Source organism: Anas acuta, chromosome 7, assembly GCF_963932015.1.
Source record: "Anas acuta chromosome 7, bAnaAcu1.1, whole genome shotgun sequence".
In the NCBI taxonomy this organism is placed as follows: Eukaryota; Metazoa; Chordata; class Aves; order Anseriformes; family Anatidae; genus Anas; species Anas acuta.
This window is the reverse complement of record NC_088985.1, coordinates 113785-135579: the sequence shown is the minus strand read 5'-3', so window position 1 is coordinate 135579 and position 21795 is coordinate 113785. Positions and strand designations below refer to the sequence as shown.

Here is a 21795-nt window from a genome sequence, read left to right as displayed (position 1 = left end):
GTCTGGACTGTTCTCACAGACGCCATCCCTGCAGGCCCCTGCTACCAAACCCTTGCCACGTAAATCCGATCGAAGTGTATGCAGCAATTACAAAGCCGCTGTACTTTGGGCTGTCACGATCCTCCTGCAAGTGCAGGGGAGGTGCAGGGTTGCTTTGCATTTCCAAAAGGAGGAAGAAAGCCTCCAACCCCACCGGACCTCAGCCACTTGCAGGATCCAAGCAACGCTCCCCACTTTCAGTTATCTCCCTCCCATGCACACAGTGGGAGCAAGGTTGAACAAGCACATTTTTGAAAATGTTTATCTTAATGAAGAATAAAAGAAGTCTACAACACCCAATCCCTCTGTGCACCCAAGGCAAAAATCGTGGACTATTCTGCCTCAACACTATTTTCAGACCCAATTTGTCAAGTCATCTAGCAGAGGATTTCTCTCTTGTTCACTCACTAGCTTAGTAGAGCACCAGTTTACATAGGTGCTGGAGCAGATTCCTCAACCATCTGAAGGGACTTGATCCCAGAAAAGTTCAAAACTGCAGATGACTCATGATTTTGTGGTGAAGCATCTATTAAATGAGAGCTGTTCCGCTTAGGGCACAGTGAGACAATGTGAGAAGAACCCTGTATCTCACTGATTGAGGCTTTATAACTCTACAGAATTGTCAGTCAACAATAAATGGAAAGTGCAGGAGATATGTTCTTTCTTCCTCCTTTCCCTGCCATACATTAGCAGAGAGATTGTGGTGGGATATAGGTTCAGAGCCTCACAGAAGAAGGATTTGAACCCAGGCTCTCCACAGTCTGCACCACTGCCTTCCTGATGGCTTTTGACTATTTTATTATTTTATTTTATTTTATTTTATTTTATTTTATTTTATTTTATTTTATTTTATTTTATTTTATTTTATTTTATTTGTATTATTATTCTTCTTTTTCTGGGTGGTGTCTAAGTCTTGGGGGGAAGAACCAACTGTGGGAGGAGGGAATGCTACTACTGTCTGTGACAGTGGTGATTTCTGGACAGTGTTAGCAACAGAGCTTCTGCAGAGAAGAGAAAATGCCAGGCAGTCTCTGTTGGTATTCCATGTACTGAGTACTGAGTGCAGTTTTGGGCTCCGCAGTATAAGAAAAAGACATAAACCTGTTAGAGAGTGTCGAAAGAAGGGCAACAAACAAGAGGGTCTCTTTTAACAGGGGGATTGAGGTTTGTGGCAAGGTTTTGGTAGCAATTTAGGGGCTGCACTGTGCTGGACACAGCAACAGACGCACCATAAGCCAAAGTCAGACAATAAGCCAAGGTGTGTTCACGTGTGGTTTACTGTGGTTTACGTGTGGTTTACGTATAGAAGAAAGTTTTCGCCTATTGGTGAGTATACTGCAGATTTGCTGCATTGTTCTAAATTAAATAGCAAGATAAGTGATGGCATCGTAGGCTGGGGAAATATTTCTAGAGTATCAGCGCATTTTGAGCATCATTTTAACTGTTTATGTAAACATGAAGATTATTAAAATCAGTGTTTATTTATGTCTGTATGTAAACAGGTGATCATGTTGTATAGCATGCAGTAAATGGTTTGTGAATGCTGCTTGAAGAATGAAAAGAGTAAGTCAGCTCCACAAGGAATAAATGAATTTTGTTTATTTGTGCAATGCAGAGATTAGAATTAGACCAACAGCATGGAACCAAAGTCTTGCTCTGTGCCTTTTATCTGTAGGACAGTTCATGGAGGCTTCAGCAGCCCTATCTGTTTTCTAGCACTCTGAAATGTCCTCTGTGGTGCTGCACCCAGTTGAAAGCCTGCACTGATTGTGATGAACTTTCCTAACAGGAGGCACGGGTCCTTCGTCGGACGCTGGCTGGGGATGTATGCTGCGATGCGGGCAGATGATGCTGGCCCAAGCACTGATCTGCAGACACTTAGGGAGAGGTGAGTGCTGGTCCTGAGGGAACTTCGGTATTGTCTGCAGACGCTTCTTCGTAAGTACTCCATTAAAAGCACAAACCCTGAATTTATTAGTGAGACTTTCTTTGATGCCCTGGTAACAGTTCCTAATGAATCAATTCATATTCAGCTGGGTGAAATCATCCCTGCCTGAAGCAGAGAAATAGGCATAGAAGGAGAACAAATGGGGAATCCTGTCGCCATTATTTTATAAACCTTTTAGTGTAACACCCAAGTTGAGGCCAAGGGAAAACCTGCCACCGTGGGACAGTGCTCTTACCCTTCTCTTCACTCCTCACTTGTCAGCAGCACGAGGTCCAAACCCCCCTGGTGCAAGCTCTTAAGCATGCATGTCACATCCCAGGATGCTGCCAGTGGAGTGTTTGGACTTTCTGTATGGATCTTATGTTGTTATTTAATGGGTGCTTAGAAATCCAACAAGGTCTAAACACAGCCTGTACTTTTAAATAATCTTGGAAGCTCATAGATACTGGAATGGCTATCAACACGCAGCATGATCCGTCAGAATATGTTTGCAGTTGATGTTTTTGTTTTGTTTTATTTTCCCTGTTTTTACAATCTAGCCTATGATGATAAAGGGCAGCTTGATGATAAATAACAAGCTTGGAATTCTAGGAGCTCTACACAAAATGTAAATATTCGAGATGAATTGAAATGTCTTTTAACATCTCATTATAAAGCTTTCTGCTGTCTAGACATTTGATCAGTGTAATGAAAACGTCACCATTTTTTATTCTATATCAATTTTTCCTTTCAGATTGGCAATGGGAAAAACACAAAAAACAACCAGAAGAATATCACAGAATCCTACGATGCTTTCTCGACAGGAAGGCTTGCTGTTAGTCAATCCACCAGATGGGTAAGAACAAACATAAACTTTCAGGTTTTTTTCCACTGAAATTTCTACTGTGTTGAATCACTAATTTGCAGTATGTTAATTCATAATTTTAAAAAGTGGATGTGAAGACAATGTGTATGCTTATATAAAAATAAAAAGGTATGCAGATGGGCGCAAAGACTAGTAGTACAGAAACATTCACTGAGACCTAAATAAAGCCACGTACTAGAATCTAGCTCTTGATAAACTCTGTAAGCCTTGGGTACCAGAGTCAGTAATGTTAGAATAGACAGTCTTGTAGCTTATTGCTGTAATTTGTAATAAAGGGCACTAACATTTGTTAACTTGTAATTCTCGTTATAGTTTAGAAGCCTTTTGTTTATTAAAGAAACTGGCACTCCCTAAGTTTTGAAAAGAGCATAGATTGAGAAAATAATTGTTATTGCTAAATACAGGTTGCAGTTACTCTAGAATGTTTGACAGTCACGATATTTACTGTGTATTGTTCCCACATTCTTTATGGTCTCATTTTTCTTTGATTTTGTGTACGTGTGTCTTTTTTTCACTGTGAAAACAGCACAGGTGGGTGTTGGAGAGGGGAAGTCAATTGGAGAATGGTTTGGACCAAATACAGTTGCTCAAGTACTAAAGTAAGTGAGATCATACCAGTCTCATTCAGAACGTATTCCCCTGGGGCAGCCAAGACAAGGCCCAGGCAGAGTTTTGAAGGCTGCATCTCCCCCTGTCCCACAGTCAGGAATGTACTTGCCATCTATTTACAAGTGCAGCATGGAATGTCATGCCACAGCTCGGTGTGCAGGTACTGAGTTGGGAATGGGTGACCTCTAAATTTTAATAAAGGAAGAGCCTGAGGAGAAGAAACTGCAGGAAAGTCTCCTGCTATGCCGTCTGCATGCCCTCACCAGTCACACCACAGATGTATATTCCTTTCTGCACAGTGGCACAGCTCTGGCAGGTCGAGAGTGCCACCGTGTAGGTCGGAGTGGTGGTGTGAAACATCAGAGAGAAGCCATCTCGGCTGAGGAGGGAACTGAGCTGCAATTCCTCCCTTTCTGAGCAGCAGTTCTGCCAGCAAGGCTACTGGATAAAGACGGGCAGCTCCTCATAGTCTGGGAGCCACACTGAAAGGAACTGAGGCTGCTCAGTTCTCCAGGGGTACGTGGAGGTGTCTTACCTCAGGCAGGGGCTAGGCTACAGGTCCTGCGAGCTCAGCAGCAAGTCTTTGACACCCTGGAACAGGCACATGATCTGAAGAGGGAGGGGAGCTGAAGCATGCCCTGGACTCCAGATCTTTCATGGCCAAGTTTTTCATGGTGAAACGCTCACCCCCATTTCTTTCTGGCTTATTTGAAACAGCTAATTCTGCCAGTGCAGCTTAAGAGTGTAGCTCCCTTCCCCAAAGGTTTGGATTTTGCAGAAGTGGACATAAAACTGTGTGCTGCTGTCTCCCACTGAAGTTTTGGTGCCCCAAACCCTTAGCTGATTTAGCTTTTAATGCCCCATTTCTGCTGTGCACGCAGGCTCAGGCAGAAGTAATTCCACTGAATTCAGTGGAATTTCTTAAGCAAAAAGTAATCTGCAAAACTGGCATAGGAATTTTTTTCTTTTCCAGATGAGAAAAGACACAATTGGGCAAGAACCCATTGCAGAGACTGTCGAGTGCAATAAAAAGTAATAAACTTGATGTAGTTGAACTGTTACTGTCACTGCACTTAGCAGTAAGACAAAACAGTTTGCACATGGTGCAGCACATATGTTTTTCCTGGTACCACTCAGTACCTATTTTTCTAAAGATATTAAACATTTAATGTTTAAAGTTTTCTTTTTCTTACATGGAGACTTTAAAAAATGCAGAAAGGATGTTTTTTCTTAAGAAAAAAAAATAAAATAAATGGTTCTGAGTGTAAAGCTACCCTTTTGATCCAACTAGTTTATATTAATTAGTACCTTAATGTTTTCTAGGAAGCTTGCTTTATTTGATGAATGGAATTCATTAGCAGTTTATGTATCTATGGGCAATACGGTGGTCATTGAAGACATCAGTAAGTGACACCTCATCAGTTTTCTGGTAACAGTTTCTGATTTGACTCCATTTGCCAGCATGTATCTAAACATGAACAAATACTTGGGGGGCCATGGGTTTGTCTTGCAAGGGTAAGAAGAGGGAAGAAGGACATACAAACTCAGTTGTGTTTTTTTGATCCCTGATGCCAACTTCGTGCTCACATCACTGGATGTGAAGAGCTCCTTGAAGAATTTCTACTGTCATCATTGCTGCCATTTCATTTCTCTGGCGTTTTATAGGCAAAGCTTGACAGTATTAATAACATTAATAGTACATGTCACTGCAGTCTTAAATTGTCATCCCCCAATCATTGATCTAACGTCTCACTTGGACGTGCCAGCACATACTGTCTGCTAGAATTACTTCTACTAAATAGCTGTAATTGCCATGCCCGGCTCGTTTTGTCTTGGGTGCCCTATAAAGATCCCTGGCAAACTAGCTTAATTCACTACTGAGAGGAAGATCTGCTTTGTGTTCCTCTGTGCGTTGACTGATTTCTAGTTTTATTCCCGCAGAAAAAATGTGCTGGTCCCCTCCTCAGAGCAGCAGCGCGTCCCACAGCAGTGCACATTTGCACAGAAGTGCTCTTGGCCGAAGCAAGAACGCAGGAGGACTCTGCACAGGCTGGAAAGCCCTCTTGCTTATTATACCTCTACAACTAGGGATAAATCACATAAATCCCCTATATATTGATGCATTTAAAGTAAGGTTTTCTTTCAATTCATTGCTCGTTACTGTCAAATAAGTTTGGGTATCTGTGATGTCAGTAAAGAAATGAATTACAATTTCCTTTATTCCTTTTGAACTCCTAGGAATGCTTTAAGATGCCACAGTCTTTGGGAGCATTAGGAGGGAAACCAAATAATGCCTATTATTTCATAGGATTTTTAGGTAAGGAAAAAAGAAACTTATTCCAAATGTGCAGATGATCAAAAGAGAACATTTTTTGAAGGGGAAATAGTAAGGAGTCTAAGCGTGAACCTCTAGAAGTAAAGAAAGATGAGAATAGAATAAAATAAATGAAGAAGCATATCTAAAAGAGTTTAGAAACAGTATGAGATGATCCTTAACAGGAGCAGAAAGTTAACAGCAAAGCTAGGTGTAAAAATAAGTGATGACATCAACAAGAGCAACATACTGAGAATAGCTGATAGCATTTGACAAGTGTATTGGTCAAATGTCACTCTTATTTTCTTGTATTTCAAAACTGCTTCTGATAGCAGTATCTTTTTCACCTTTTGCATACCTTCTGTTATTAAGTATTGCTCTAATTAATTTAAAATGCATTCCTTCAGATTTCACCCCACTTTGGGCCAAAATTTTGCAACCCTATTTTGTCCTTTTGTAAAACCTAACCTGTTTTAGTTAGGCTTTTTTGTTCCAATTTTTGAATGAATGCCTAATGGGATTACAGATTGCATCTGTGAACATCCTGTACCTTTTAATCTGTCAAATGTTAGTGTTTACAACACTTGAGATTTTTTTTTTTTTTAAAAAAAAAAAAAAGTACTGGATCTCACATGGAAAAATAGAAGTATGTGACAAAGATAGAACATAACCAACCAAAAAATTACAGTAATAGGTCACAATAGGAAGTTATACTAAATACCCTGTGGGAAACGCTGTGTCTAAACCTTCCGATTCTCTTAAAGAATCCCTAGCTGGAAAGTCTAGATTATACTGACTGCGATGGCAATCTAATTTCTATTTTACAGTTCTGGACCAAGTGCTTATTAATGTCACTTGCTTATTTTTAACATACGGCTTTTACCCATCCAGGCAATGAGCTGATCTATCTGGACCCTCACACCACTCAAAGCTTTGTAGATTCAGAAGAAAATGGCACGGTTGACGATGAGAGTTTCCACTGCCAGGAAGCCCCACATAGAATGAAGATCATGAATTTGGACCCTTCAGTAGCTTTAGTAAGTGTCAGGAAATCTTGAATGCATGTACTTTATCTCAAAGTAATGTCTCTCTACATTGGTAAGGGCAGCAATGCATCTCCTTGAACAGAACCAAGATCACAAAGCTGTCTTCTGTGATCAACACATAGTAGTTTGTACATAACTACATCGAGAATCTTAGGGCAAGTGGGGAGCTGTCTGTACTGTAGGGAGCTCGCTTTGTTTTCTTTACTGAGCAGCTTTTACTTCTTTCATGAGGCATTATAATGGTCAGAGCAAGGAACTGAAACAGGTTTACGTGTTTTATTCTATCACTACTTTATGTTTGGTCACCTCTAGACAAGTTACTTAAACTTACTTTATATCATAAGTTGAAAATGTTTAAGTGGAATTATTGTATTTCACCCAAAATTACAAATACAAATGTATTATTTGTAATTCACCCAAAATGTCATGGGGGTACTGTGGTATTTGAAAAAATTGGATCTGATCCCATGCCAGTATCCTGTGATTGGGTGATTGGCAGTTGTCACCAGTGGGATGTGTTTCTAAAGCTTTAAACAATCTGTAAAGATACCGGTATCTGTCATTCATTCACATACCTGTTTTTTAATACTGCTGCTTTTTAGAAAGTTTTTTTGTTTTGTTTTGTTTTAATACTTTACTACGTAACTGTGCAAAATGTGGCATGATGCAACGAGACAGACAAAATCATAATGAAGAGCAAATATTTTCAGTATAGATACCAGAATGGAAATGTTCCTTAGGTGGTCCATCATCTACAAGTTTTCAGCTTCTGCTGATACCTGGACTGTAGGAACTGGGTGGCGCTCCATGGAGGAGCACACAGGAGCTGCTGCTATTTTTTGCTTGACTATTTCGTTAGGGGTTTGCAGGGCCTTGTTCTCCCCGTGGGTTCTCTCCCTAGAGCTGCCACATATTTGGAGTCTTATATCTACTGATCGTACAGGGCATTACTGTATCAGAGGTCAAACCGCCTTACCTGCTGGTACCACATACCTACCATCTGCAAAGGTAAAACTCTGTGTGTTTGTTTTTTCCCCTAAGGGCTTCTTTTGCAAAGAAGAATGTGATTTTGATAACTGGCGTAGTCTTGTACAAAAGGTAAGAGTGGGAACTTAGCATCTCGATTTGTTCTTTATAAAGTCTGGTTTTTATTGTCTGTTTTTTGTAAAATTTTCCTTTGCATTTTCCTTTGTATACAAATTGTATGAGCCATAAGAGAAGAATGCATTAAAGCATCAGGGTAAGGCAATACTACTGAATTGCTAATTGGAAATTGTTCAGCACTTTACCAGCCACAAACCCTGCCAGTTGGAAAATGGGTGTAAACATACACACTTGAAGGTGTTACTGGGTGACACTTGCTTTTAACTTCTAATTCTCACTAAATGACTAAGGTTTAACTGCCATATTGTAGTGATGTATCAATGATTTGCTTCCTGATCCTTTTTTATTGTTTGACATAATAGATTGCGTGTTCTAATTATGACTGTTAGTCCCTGCTATCTTAAAGATCTGATTCTGTAAGTGCTGCAGGCCTCTAGCTCCTGCTGATCTAGGGAGAACAGAAGGTGCTGGCTGCCACAGGAAACAGACTTGAGGATGTTTCTGCATGCAGCTGTTAAGCTAAGCACCAGACGTCTGAATGTAAAGTACCATCAACCTCTAAAGGCATTTATTTAAAAAAAAAAAAAACAGTTTGTAAATAACTGAAATACAGGACAGAAGGTAACTTCTCTTTGAAGAGGAACAGCGTTTGGCTTCAGGAACACCTTTTTTCCTGACCAAAACCTGTCCTTCAAAATCTGATGCGTTTTTTTTTTTTTTTTTCCCCCTTTGGAGGAGCTGATAGATCTGTCTTTTGTGCTATTGATCAACAGAAAACTTGAGGAGAGTTCTATGCAAGCAACTTTCTTTTAAAAAGCAGAAAATATTGTTGTAAATAGCTCAGGATTCAAATTAGGATTAAATAAAAAAATAGGATTTATTAAAAGAATATAAAGGAATAGAGGTAAGCAAACAGCGCTGGGTGCACCGGGAGTCTCTGCTCCACCAGGACGCACACCAGTTACATCAAGCAGCTGATTTTTATGCGCCTAGACTAATACATATTCATTACTACTTCTAAAAAAAATAGATTATTATAATTAGCTTCCGGGGTCCAGTTCCTCCTACTGGAGCATGCGCACCAGTCTCCTCTGGGGGTCTCTAGGGGTCTTTCATGCTGAAGGCTTGTAGTCTTCCTCTCACCCTTTGTACTTACTCGGCACTATTCCAAGTTTATGGAACACTCTCTGTACACTCTCCACAGGTCTTGTCTCCCAACCGCCCTTCAGCTTCTTTTTTCTTCCTCTTAATCTCTTGGCCCCCCTAACCAGATACCAAGGATCTCATAACAGTCACCAGCAGTCACCAGTTATTATCAGTTGTTCTGAAACTCCCAAACAGGTTGACGACTCACGAGCAATTAAAACATTCTTTCCCAGCTATTTACAGTCATCTACATAACATCTATAGCAGTGTTAAATCAATCTCGAAGAAGACAGAAAAAAAAACTGTAACTGTTAGAACTAGAAGTCAGGAATAACAAAAGCAAACAGGTTCATAAATTTAAGGAGTGTTTTCTGAAGACGTGATAAGTTGACTAGAATGAGGGGGAGACTGGGACACACTGCATCTGTGGTTCAAGAACTAAATTGCCAGTGCAGGGCCCAGAGGCAGACAGGATTCAAACAGAATTATTCTTTATGGACACGAATTTATGGACATGAATTGGAATTGTTAAAACATTCCTCACATCAAGAACTATGCTTTCTCTTGACTAAATGGTATTTACATGTAGTACAGTGGAAGATCAAGGAAAACCTGTAAAAAGATTTCCCCAGTGAGAAGCAAGATTTCAGAAACAGGACGTGTACAGAAAATCCACAATAACATCGAGGCAAATACAGTAATGAACTACTACAAAACCAAGGATAAAAAAAATTAAAGAATATTTCAAGGTTCATTTCTTAAGATTTATGGCACCACCTGTGAGGTTGTCTTTTAATTAAACAAATTAAAAAATCTGGATTTCTGAGTACACCTTTAGTTTATTTCCGATGAAAAATATGATTTAAATTAGAGTATTTTACAGGAAGTTTTTTTTTTTTTTTTCTCCCCAGAGTTCAATTTTGTTCCTAAGAAAAATCAAACAAAACCCTCAGTTTTGTAAATAACTAACTCTAATGTAAGCAACAGTTTAGTGGAAATACCTGCTTTTATAAATGAAACAATCCCATTAAATAATGCACATCAACGGAACTCAGCAGCATTCTACCACTGACATGCTGAAGGTCTTTGTTATAATAAATTAGTAACCAGTAAGCAACAGAAACCTATTCTGTAAAGGTTAACATTCCCCCAAAGTCTTAAATGGCTCAAGACTTTAAACCGTGTGTTGTTTTTTTGTTTGTTTTGTTTGTTTGTTTTGATAGAGATGAAAATTGACAAAACTGAAATTTAAGTCACATACAAAACAATTTTCAGAGGACATTTTTACCAAGTAACTCAGTAAAACCGAAGGTCAGGGGGAAGAAAAGAAGGGTTTTCTTCTAAGCATTCTCGTCATCTAAATAAATGAGGAATATATGTTCTTTAGGCTAGTTATTTTTTAGTTCATATTCTGAACTACACAGATATATAGGCAAATTGAGAGATTCATCTTACATATCTGTGACAAACATTTTAAACATAATTGCTAACAATGAAAGTCCAGCATTATTTGTATTGGAGCAAATGAACGTCAAAACAGAGATGAGCTTTTAAAAAAAGAGAAAGGTCCCCAAGTTCAGTGATCTAATGGCAATTAACAGAAAAACGGTAGTAAAGGATTACTTTATTTCGGAGAGTTTCTGTAATATAAAACAAATCCTTTCCAAAATCGAAATGTCTAGCTCGCGATTCTGAAGCAATGCAGCCAAAGTATCGAAAAAGCGTTCATTATTGCAGTCTTCCAGGAAAATCTTTAAGTAAACTGTAAAAGAAAATAGTTAAAAAGTTTAATCACAGCACTTGGCTCATGGAAAACTAAATCATTGATTTATAGCTTTTGAGGGTTTTATATGCGCCTCATGCTGTGCAACCATGAGAACAATGTACTAACTGGGTATATTCTAGGCATGTGATGCAAAAATCAGGTAAAACTGCGAACAAAACTCACCCAAGTTCCTAAGAATTCTGATATTACCAGCACTTGTGGTATTAAAACAAGGCCTATTCCCTTGAGAACAAAGGAAAACAGGACACTGAGCAATTTTAAACTCAGATAAAAAAATCTCATCTTCAACATGTTTATTCAATGCTCCTTTTCTTATGATGACATGAGGAGAACACTAAGCTATGCTAAAAAAACTGACAAGGAAATATTTTAAGCTGCTGCAAAATGACGTACGGAAATAGTACATGTAGACACTGATGACTAGACAGCTTTTCATTATCAAAACTGTCACCGTACCGTTTCAAGACAGGCAGAATCGTAATTGAGAGGTCAGAGTTGGATAAGAACACCTGAATATCAAAACAATTCCTGTAAAATGCTGGATAATTTTTAAACATGGCCATATAGTATAATCTTTTCTATTTATCCTGCTCCCCAAAACTTAGTCAATTCAGAATAAAGTAAAATCTGTTCCCTTGTGTTATTTCACTCTTGATTCTAATAGTACAGACTGATTTAGAGCAACACCATAAAGAACATAAGTACCAATTTAATAGGTCACAGAACTGAACACATTTGTTAGGAATCCAACAAAACAAGTCACTATTCACTGCACTCTGCCCTTAGCGTATAAACACACTTGGTATGCCCCAGGATATAGTTACTTAGAATATGCCATTAAATTAATAGTTATTGTAATATTATTCTACTTTTACTGTAGAAGAAGGAGGTCCTACAATTTATTCCTATAAATATCCTTAAATATCTAAAAATGCCTTAAATTCCTTTTTGTAGGTGTAAACAAATACCATATTCTGCTTACTTGGGCATTTCTTTGCTGGCTTGTTCTTACTGGTCTCAATAATACTGTATTATTTTATTATTAAAAATACCGGTCTTAAGGTATCTTAAAAAAACTTTATTAATATATATACACACACATATACATACAGATACACTGTAAAATGTTTTAACTGTGAGGTTTATAAAACAATATAAAAAATACGCTGAGGGAATTTTACCATAAAGCAGAAGAGCCAAAGTGGAAATAATACCTCAAGTTTCACAAAGTTCAATCACATGAAAGCAAACTGATAAAGACATGCATTTAAAGAGATTTTTCCTACATTGTTTATCTATTCATTTTATATATTCATTTCAAATAAGCTTTTGCAGAATAGATTTTAAATCATCACAAATGTACAAAATAAGCATATAATTTAAATGCCTGTCTATCTGATGAACTAGAAGAATAAAAACTGTGTATTTTTACATATTTTTCTGCATCATCTCTGCACAGATTTTGTTTTTATTAACTACTGTAGAAAAACTAACTTGGAATCTATCCTGTCAGGATTTGACACAATTTTAAATAATCTGCAAAAGCCTCCCATAGGAGCCATAAAAAATTGCAGCATTTGGTAGTTACATTAACTTAACTTCATTGGTAGACTGTAATGAACAATGAGCAATTTATCACTGTTGACAGAACTCATCTGAAATTTACCCTCAAAGTGATCAGTCACTCACAGCATCAAGTCTCACCAGCTATTGTCATTCAGAAATTTCTGTTTTATAGCTAAAGCTCTGTCACCTCAGAAAATGAAGACTGTCAGGAACACCAGCTTGAAGTTCATGTTTTAACAAATTAACCATTACGATTTTGCCTCGTTTCTAATTGCATGTGGATCTGCCAGGAGACCGGACCAACCCAACAGAGTGATGGAGAGTTAGCTCGTGGAAAAGTTACATAAGGACCACAGAAAAAGAACCAGTAACAACACTGAACAGCTTGCTGATGAGCTGCTGTCTCTTACACAGTCACTGGCAAGATTGGAACCATTTGCTGAGTTTAACTGATTCTCGTCGTCAACAGCTGGGCCTGGTAAGAGCCAGTGGTTATAGCACAACGGAGGGCAGGCGAGGTAACAGTCAGTGCAAGGCCCCTCGAGTGTGGATGCCTTCGTGGGTGACCCCGAGTTAAGAGAGCCCAAGGACAGGTCCAGCCCATCACCCAGTACATGTTGACCTCAGGATGGTATCAATTGTTCTTCAGCTTCCTAGATGTGCAAGACCTTCACGCAGCTATGACACAGGATGTACGGGAGGCCACCATCATTCTTAAATGACCATCACAAACATACACACACAAAAAAAAGCAATAAAAAAGGTTAAAAATAGAACAGGATTCCTTATGTCACAGAAGTAAGTTGGACTGAACAGAAGTTTACAAAGATCAGAAAAGACCAGAACAAAAACCTACACCTTGGAGGCCAGGAACTACCTTTATAACAAGACAGATTGACAGGATTCTGGATGTGAAACACCTGAACCAAACAGGGATGGGGTACATGAAAAGCTGCGTGCCAGTAAAGATGAACAGCAATAAGACTATTAATTCTAATTTGTCATTAAGATACTACGTATAGATAGGAAACAGATGGTACCAATACCTGAACGGTTACATTTGACATGCAACAAGGTTACAAGCAACATGGCAAAATGTGAACTTGTCACAATTTATCTCCATTATTCTTCCAAATCTAGGCATCCAGCAGATCGAAATGACTACTACTAGATAACAGAACATGTACTGTTAGTGGAATTTTTCTTCAAAGTAATGTCAGATACCATCAACCCTGCTTAGGTTTTTCTTTCCCCGTTACTATACCGATCAAAATTATGATGATTAGAAATACTTTAGTGTAAAAAAAATAAATAGATAAACTAACCACACGGTCTGAAAGGATGAAAACAACATCAGGTAAATCTTTCTGCCACTTATCTCACTACAAAATGCCTTCTAACTCAACGTTGTTCCATCCCAAGTCAAACACGCTTTCTGTTTTTGCCCCTATAGTACATGGTAACAAAATACCCCAAGCCAACAATATACATTTCACAAATAGCAGCAGTCCCTTCTCCTTCCCTTTTCTGTTCCAAAAAGCAATGAATAATTTTTATTTTAAGAAAATTAACAAGGATTGTTCCACATGACACTGGAATGGCTCACTACTTGTGTGTTCATCCAGATTGTTATCAACTGATTCTTTGCCTGTGTCACCTGGAAAACCACTGTGAAGGAGACTATTAACCCTTTTATAGGACCACACCACAGTACAACTCATTGAAACATAACCATCCCTTACAGATGTGCCATTTCCAATTAAAGTGAAAAATGGCTAGGGGTGAGCTGTTCACATTAGGGGGGTAAAAAAAGATAAAAGTTTATTTATTTATTTATTTATTTTATCTCCACCTGCTAACAGGATTTCATGAAATGGCTGCCCTGGCACAGCCTTACTTCAAAAGAAAATTACTCATTGGCAAAACATCAGCAAGGTAAACCAGTGGAATAAACAGAAAAGCTAAACTAAACATCAAAAAAAATCACACCACTAAGAAAGCAACCAGGACAAGATGTAAAGCTTGGATGCTGACAGTGAGAAGAGACGGACAATTCAGAAACATACTTTATATCTCTAATGAATTTAAATGACACAAATGAATGCTAATGCTAGATCAGGTTATTTATAGAGAAGCAGCACGTTATTTTTGATTTGGTATTTATGCTTACCTCACCTACTTTCATCATAACTTTGTATGTATTTTTTTCAATTACTCACTTTTATCGTTGTTCATGGCCATCTCAACTAATGCATTAAGTGCAATAAAAAGGAGACATTTTTTGGATATAGTTAAGTGGCTTAGTATGATAGGCACACATCGGTATTGCAAAAATAAGATCTTTCCTTCATCTGTCTTCAAGTCCACGCAAAGGGAACGAAATGCCTGAGTCAGGTAATCCACTGAAAGATAACAGAAAACAGGGAATAAAAATTATGTAATCACAGTTCCATTAGATGATCACAAATACATGAATATTTATCCTAAGAGTTACTGTTGCAGATATATACTAATTAAAAAAAAAAAAATTAAATGGCTGAAAATATTAATTTACTTATTTGTTTAAATGCATCTTCTGCCTATTTTTATTCCTTACAAAAATTGTTGTGAGTGGAAAAAAAGACAAGTTACAACTCACAAATTGAGCAAAATATATTTGCAAATATAACACCTTTCTAATCTCTTCCTTAAGAGAGAAAAGAAATCACAAACTGCATAGTTTGGGACTATATTGGTTTCAACATCTGGGAAGCCTCTAATAAAGGAGTAAAAGGCTCATTCATCTGAATAACTGCAATTACTGTCATGACAGCAACTATTCACATTTCTTTCCATAAAAAGCTGTAGTTTAAGTTATATATGCATCCACGTTATATATGCATCCATTTTGGAGAACACTAAATTATTCAGAGAATTTAGATTAAGTGAATCAATTCAGTTTTCTTAATTTCATGATGTCAAATCTTCCTCAATATCTTGGAATAGCATTGATCATCTGGAGCACAGAAAATTAAGAGTAAGGGAAAAATTTATCACATAGCAAAAGTTTAATTACAGTGCCATCTGCTGGATATTAGCATCTTGAAGGGAACAGGATATATATGTTTAAACTGAATGTGCTGCTTTGTCATCGCTAGATCATTAGACATGTGGTCAGTGATGAAAATTCATACACGGTAAGTTTCAACATAAATTTAACAGGTAATTTTTTTCCATGTTCTATAGGCTCGCAGTAAAAACCGACCATGAGAAGCTAAACTGATTCATTCTGATCAACAGCTTTCATCTGCTTATAGTTAATCTCTGCAATAAGTACTTTTTTTGTATTGTAATTCATTTGCATCATTTTCATCAAACATTTCTAGAAATGTGAGTTTCAATTTCAGGGTAATCATGCTTCACCAAAATATTCTGACTGAAACTATATGATACTGAAATTAAAAATACACTGATTCTTCCCTCCAACAGCTGAAATACTGTATTTGTTTATTAATGGTGACAGGGTGGTCTTCCAGAATGTTTAAATCCTACTTATTCTAAGTACTACCAGTATAAATACTGCACAGGTGTCGTGGTTTAACCCGGCCGGCAGCTAAACACCACGCAGCCGTTCGCTCACCCTCCCCCCTCCCTCTCTGGGACGGGGGAGAGAAATGGAAAGTGAAGCCCGTGAGTTGAGATAAAGACAGTTTAATAAGACAGGAAAATAATAATAACAAAATAATAATAAAATAATAACAATAATAATACAATGGTGATAATAGGAAAGTAATAATAGTATGTACAAACAAGTGATGCACAATGCAATTGCTCACCACTCGCTGACCGATGCCCAGCCTAACCCCGAGCAGTCCGGCCCCCCTCCCCCCAGCTAGCCACCCCTATATATTGTTTAGCATGACGTCAGATGGTATGGAATACCCCTTTGGCTAGTTTGGGTCACCTGTCCTGGGTCTGTCCCCTCCCAGCTCTTACTGCACCCCCAGCCTGCCCGTTGGCAGGACAGAGCAAAAGGCTGAGATGTCCTTGGCTTAGTATAAGCACTGCTCTGCAACAATTAAAGCATCGGGGTGTTATCAGCACTCTTCTCATCCTAAGCCAAAACACAGCATTCCACCAGCTACTAGGAAGAAAATTAATTCTGTGCTAACTGAAACCAGGACAACAGGTCAGTATTTTTGTCATCACTTCAAAGAAAACGTTTTTTGTCTTTTCAGGCCCTGTTTGTTTTTAAAGAAACTGCTGCTGAGAAGAGATACTACGGCATCCTGGAAATTGCACAAGTGGAGTAACTCTCATGAACTGAAGCAAAAGTCACTAAGAACTGCGATATCTCCAGACAAGTACGACCTCGTTTGCTTTTGCCTGTTAACAAAATACATTACTATACTGCATCAGCATATGGTAGCATTCTTCAATGCTGATAATGTTTATGGGTAGCCACTTGCAGTGACAGACTTGGTAGGAGAAAAGGGGAGACAGCAGAGAGGTAAGAGCTAGATAGAGTATGAGCTTTACATTAAACTTTGACAAAGCAATGAAATTCTAGAACTGTTCTGAATTTGCTACTGATTTCAGTTTACTGAGGAGCAATTAGCTGTACCATTATATGCAGTGCAGATCTTGACAAACAAATCACTGCTACGGTGATTGCTTGAGAGAATTACCAACATCTCTTTTCCCCTTTGTCACAAAATACGTTGATCTCACTGACATAAATAAAGCATATTAAAATGACCACACAAATTATGACATGAATAATAGCAAGGTTCATACTTGCTTCCCTATATTATGCTTCATCAGGTGGTAAAATTCAAATAAAACATCCTTTACTACTAAAGCATTACAGATGCTACAGTATCATTGAACTGCTGCATTTTGTACATTTGTTTTTTTGTCTGGGCACATACCTGAAAATAAGATTAAAAAAAAAAAAAAAAAAGAAAAAGAAAAAGATAATTTAAAAAAGACATAATAAAAACCAGAACTTACTTCGTTTTGCTGTTCTAAGCACAACTAAAGTTGACAGAAACCTCAAAGGCATAGAGGAGCTTTTAAAGAAATGTGCAGCTTTTGGTTTACTCCGTGTAGACTTTTTAGTCCATTTTTGCATGCTTCCCTTTTGTACTGCGCCTTTGAGAATAACTTCTGCAAGTCTCTCCATTGTTGCTGTCATGCTTGCATCCTGTTTCAAACAACGTGCACATTTAGCGTAAACATTAAAATACATGAAAATCCTGTCTGCTAAGTACGTATGTTCCCCTAAGGATTAAATATTAAATAGCAGATGTCGTGACCGTGTATTGTAATATAGTCTGTACATGGGATACTACTTTGCGTTCCACAAGCAGTTGAACAACATTAGCACAGGGCCTAGTCAACACACACTTCACAAAGAAACAAGGTAGTCAGGGCCCCTGATATGCTGACATTATTTAATTTGCCTCTGGTTCCAGAATAAAGTCAGTTCAAACTCAGCTTTAATCAGTGCTGCCTACTACACTACCCTCTTTTGTGAAGATGCCTGAAGCTAGGTCCTACAAAAGCGCTTACAGAACTAAGGTCTAAACATTACCCTTAAGAATACTGTACAGGTAAGATGTATTGGACTTTTCAAAAACCGGTGCAGAAATATTACTTCAGAATCAAACTTAATAACATGCTCATTTAAAATACGTTCTCATTAGCACTGGAACCACCAGCTTAGTTCTATTCAGTTAGACACTGAGTAGAGAACAAAGAAATCAAAATACCTTTGCTACTTTGCCACACGTTGCCATCAATTTCAACAAATCTCATGCATAAAGTGAACAAAAATATATTTCTTTTCCTAGTTCACAAGTTTTGTAAGCACATATGGAAAATACCATTTCTGAGATGCTACACACTACTGCAACAAAGATCACGTATGTGTGCAAAAATATGTTTACAGACACGGTGCAAAATATTACAACGAATGTGAGAAAGTTAATTTGGTGAGAATTACTTTTTCATTTGCTATGTATCTGTGGTAGGCATTTATGCTTTGCAAAGACAGCAAAGTTTCTTTTATATATACTCCCTGAAAATATCTACTTTTCATACTCATTTATAATACAAAATATCTCTTGGGAATTTACCTGACTACCAGTGTCTATCTGCCTTAGAGACCAGTAGATAAATTGAATCACAGACATATGTAGTTTAGGATCCACAAATGGCATCCACTGGAGCTGTCCAGTGACCATAGGCAAAAGCTGTAAAAATACAGAATGGCAAAGTTACGTGCAGTATACGAACTTACAGTACAAGCTAACCACAAGTAAAAAGCAAACTAAGCAAAACTAAACCAAACTAAAATCAACGTATTCCCGGAGTTTAACAGACTACATGTACAAATACTCACTGGGCAGATCTGGTACAGGTAACAGAATTATATACTGAATTTACATTTTACACAGGTTTACACAAAAAGTGGAAAGACATTGTGTGAGCTCAAGCTCTGAAGTCTAATACCAAGGGCTACAAATTTTAGATAGAATAATAATTAAACAAACAAACAAACAAACAAACAGAAAAAGCAGATTTCCTGAACGCTTCACTGATTTCCAAGCCTCGGTATCCCAAAAAAGCGTTACAAGTATAGCACGGTATCATCTTTTATAAGACATAACTTGAACTTTTAATACCTAGTATCAGCACTAAAATACTTTAAATTAGACGTGTGTATCTCCTTAGGAAAAAGGAATTACATACAGTATTACAGATAAAACACGAGATAAATTATCAGCTGAGAAAAGTGACTTAAAATAGAAAGGAATCTCAAGGTGACTTAAAATAGAAAGGAATCTCAAGGTCAGACTGCACACTACACATTTCCTTAAAAATGATCTGTATAAATATCTGTATGAAAAATTATCTATTACATCTCACTGTTGGAATTAATACTGATGGATTAACTGCTGTTTTCTTTTAATTCATGGATTCAAAGCGTGTGTAAAACAGGCAGACCTGTTACACTCAGAAATAATACAAAGAATCTTAACATTTCAACCTAAACAAATTCAAATGCCTTTACCTTCATACAATTTTCTAGAGTGTAGTTTTCTTTAGCACACTGAGGTTTCTCACTGCCCTCTCTCTCTTCTTGTATTTCTATTTTGCTAAGGTGTTGGTCTGAGATCCAGTCCATAAGAATAGTTAAGGGGTCGTAAACTTTTGAAATCCGTAGTAACTGTAATACATCCACAACATCAGTTATTTCAGTTTTCAAGTCTATGATTTTCTAAACCACAATACCAATAGACTAAAATATACGAGTACATTAGTAATACGCACATGCTTTATTTTGTGCTTAAACAAATGTTTATGAAAGCCTTGGGAAGAGATTTTCACATACAAAATCACTCTATTTTATAATTCTAACTAAATGGATCATAGGAGAAAGAAAATATTTAATGATCTGTGCATGATCCTCATTTTAATACATTTAATACACTCCTTTGCTTTATTTCATACAATCTACTTATGCTAAATTTTAACTGTGTAACTAGCATTGTTGGAAGAATAAAGATTTCGTGAAATTCTCATTCTGTCCCTCTGCTACAACTGTACAGAAAAGCTCTGTGAAAGGTATCCAGACGTTCCTGAAGACAAACTACACGAACATCTCTCTAAAACCTTCACAAGTTTTCTTGTATCTACCTTCAGACAACTGTTCTTCTCTTCACTCAGAATTCTAACTACTGATACTGCTCATATATCACTTGCGACTGTGAGAAAAGAATATGGGGCAAACTATAACCGCCATTTAAATATAAGTAGCATACTCTATGGATACAACAAGCATCCTGATCATCATGTAAGTCCTCTATGAATACTTCAGTTTGCACAAAAGAGAAAGAGAAAGAAAGATTTTACTGAGACTAGGAAGCAGATGATTTTAATCATACTCAAGAGCATCAGAACTGCAATTCACTGAAGGAGCAACGGTCAAAAGAGTTTAGGCAGCAATTTGCTTGTCAGCACTTAGGTCAGATTTAAGCCAAGTGAGAAGAAAACTTTAACTTTGTATTCTTGTGAACCACTGTCTCAGCGTGCCTTTAAGAACAGAGAAAATACTCCTTTAATTAACACTTTCAAAAATAACTAACTCTAAAGTCTTTAATACTGCAAAAGCTCTGAGAGACTAAATTTCATGTACTAGAAAACGAAGCAGAAAGTATTTACAACCATTCACACAATTCTTGTCTTAAAGAAACAAAATCAGCAATTTTGCAAACAACTTGTTCAAACATTTAAAATTGTTGACTGTAACTTGCAAAGCTACTTATAAACTTGACTGTACTGCTTGACTACTTGACTGTAACTCGTAAAGCTAGTAACAGGAAATAATTAATCTTGCCTGGGTTTTTAGGAATTCGATATTTTCCCTCAGAGAGTTAAGCGATGACCTCAGTTCGTTATTTTCATCAGTCATTTTTCTCAAGGTTTCTCTCAGTTGGCTCATTTTTGTCTCATGCTGCAAGAGAAATATCAAATTTTAAAAGTGATTAACAAGAGAGTCTTTTTAGAAATAATTCTCAACTAAGTTCCATTTCAGTGTTAAAAAATAGGACAAACTTTCAAAGATCAAATTTGTAATTCTTCATGGTCCAATCTGCACATACCACCAGTAGTGAAGAAAGCAACATCCACACCACATATTAAGATGAACTATAAAGAAAATGGGAGCCATGGTGTACAGCCTATGGATCTTTTTTTTTTTTTTTCCAGAAAATACCTAGATCTTCTCATTGATCCTCTTGTACATTCCTCAGTTAAGTCAGGTGTGGGAAAGAATTGTGAATGAAAACAAATATCAAAGCTTTTGTTTACACTTAGCTCTTTTTTCTTTTAGCATCCATTTTAACCACAAATATGCCCAATTCTCCCTTTTTTGAATCTTTCAATTATTCTAACTATTCACTGCTGATAGTTAAGACGCTTTAGTTCACCTGTACTTAAACACCTGTCCTGCAATGTCCAGGAATGTATCCAATACGTGCTACATTTCATGGAATTGGAAAAAAATAATTGTGAAACTCAAGATAGTAATCTTTTAATATTTGTTATTATTATTAGTCCACAATATAATTTAATACCAGTACATACCATTAAAATATAAGCAAAAACAGACAAAAGAAACTGCAACAAAGGAAAATTGAAGCGACAATTACTTGTAACAGTCAAAAACCTGCGTGCCTTGAAAAAGAACCAAAGGAATGTGTCTTTTTTCCCCTTCACTGGAAATTTGTAATATATTTAAATATTTTCCAGCAGATTCTGAAAAAAAAACCAACACTGAGGCTTTGAAGCTGAGTATAAAACAAATGTTTTCAGAAAATAACACTG

The 21795-nt window shown here is 37.3% G+C and overlaps 2 protein-coding genes across 5 annotated transcripts in view; one reads left to right on the top strand and one right to left on the bottom strand.

Moving 5' to 3' along the window:
* The first annotated feature begins 910 nt into the window (after positions 1-910).
* On the top strand, positions 911-16836 carry LOC137859949 (cysteine protease ATG4A-like). Its single transcript, XM_068689609.1, has 10 exons — positions 911-1365; positions 1829-1927; positions 2721-2822; positions 3379-3451; positions 4785-4864; positions 5403-5590; positions 5700-5778; positions 6667-6812; positions 7863-7919; positions 16641-16836. Exons 3-10 carry the CDS (start codon positions 2819-2821, stop codon positions 16713-16715), a joined length of 702 nt encoding a protein of 233 aa, XP_068545710.1. The 5' UTR covers positions 911-1365; positions 1829-1927; positions 2721-2818; the 3' UTR covers positions 16716-16836.
* The window catches only part of LOC137859948 (coiled-coil domain-containing protein 138-like), a 27047-nt gene continuing 17166 nt past the window's right edge, over positions 11915-21795 (bottom strand). For 2 of the 4 annotated variants that reach the window (XM_068689605.1, XM_068689607.1), the window contains exons 11-14: positions 19481-19636; positions 18543-18659; positions 17416-17608; positions 11915-14825 (exon numbers count right to left, since the gene is read on the bottom strand). In XM_068689605.1, the coding sequence (XP_068545706.1) occupies positions 14635-14825; positions 17416-17608; positions 18543-18659; positions 19481-19636 (657 nt within the window). In that variant the 3' untranslated portion in view covers positions 11915-14634. The remainder of the gene's footprint in view (positions 14826-17415; positions 17609-18542; positions 18660-19480; positions 19637-21795) is intronic. The other 2 variants (XM_068689606.1, XM_068689608.1) reach the window with 2 other exon arrangements.

Coding starts and splice junctions, on each gene's coding strand:
- LOC137859949 (XM_068689609.1), top strand. Junction 6,813..7,862: donor TGGACCCTTCAGTAGCTTTA/GTAAGTGTCAGG, acceptor TTTTCCCCTAAG/GGCTTCTTTTGCAAAGAAGA. Junction 7,920..16,640: donor GGCGTAGTCTTGTACAAAAG/GTAAGAGTGGGA, acceptor TTGTCTTTTCAG/GCCCTGTTTGTTTTTAAAGA.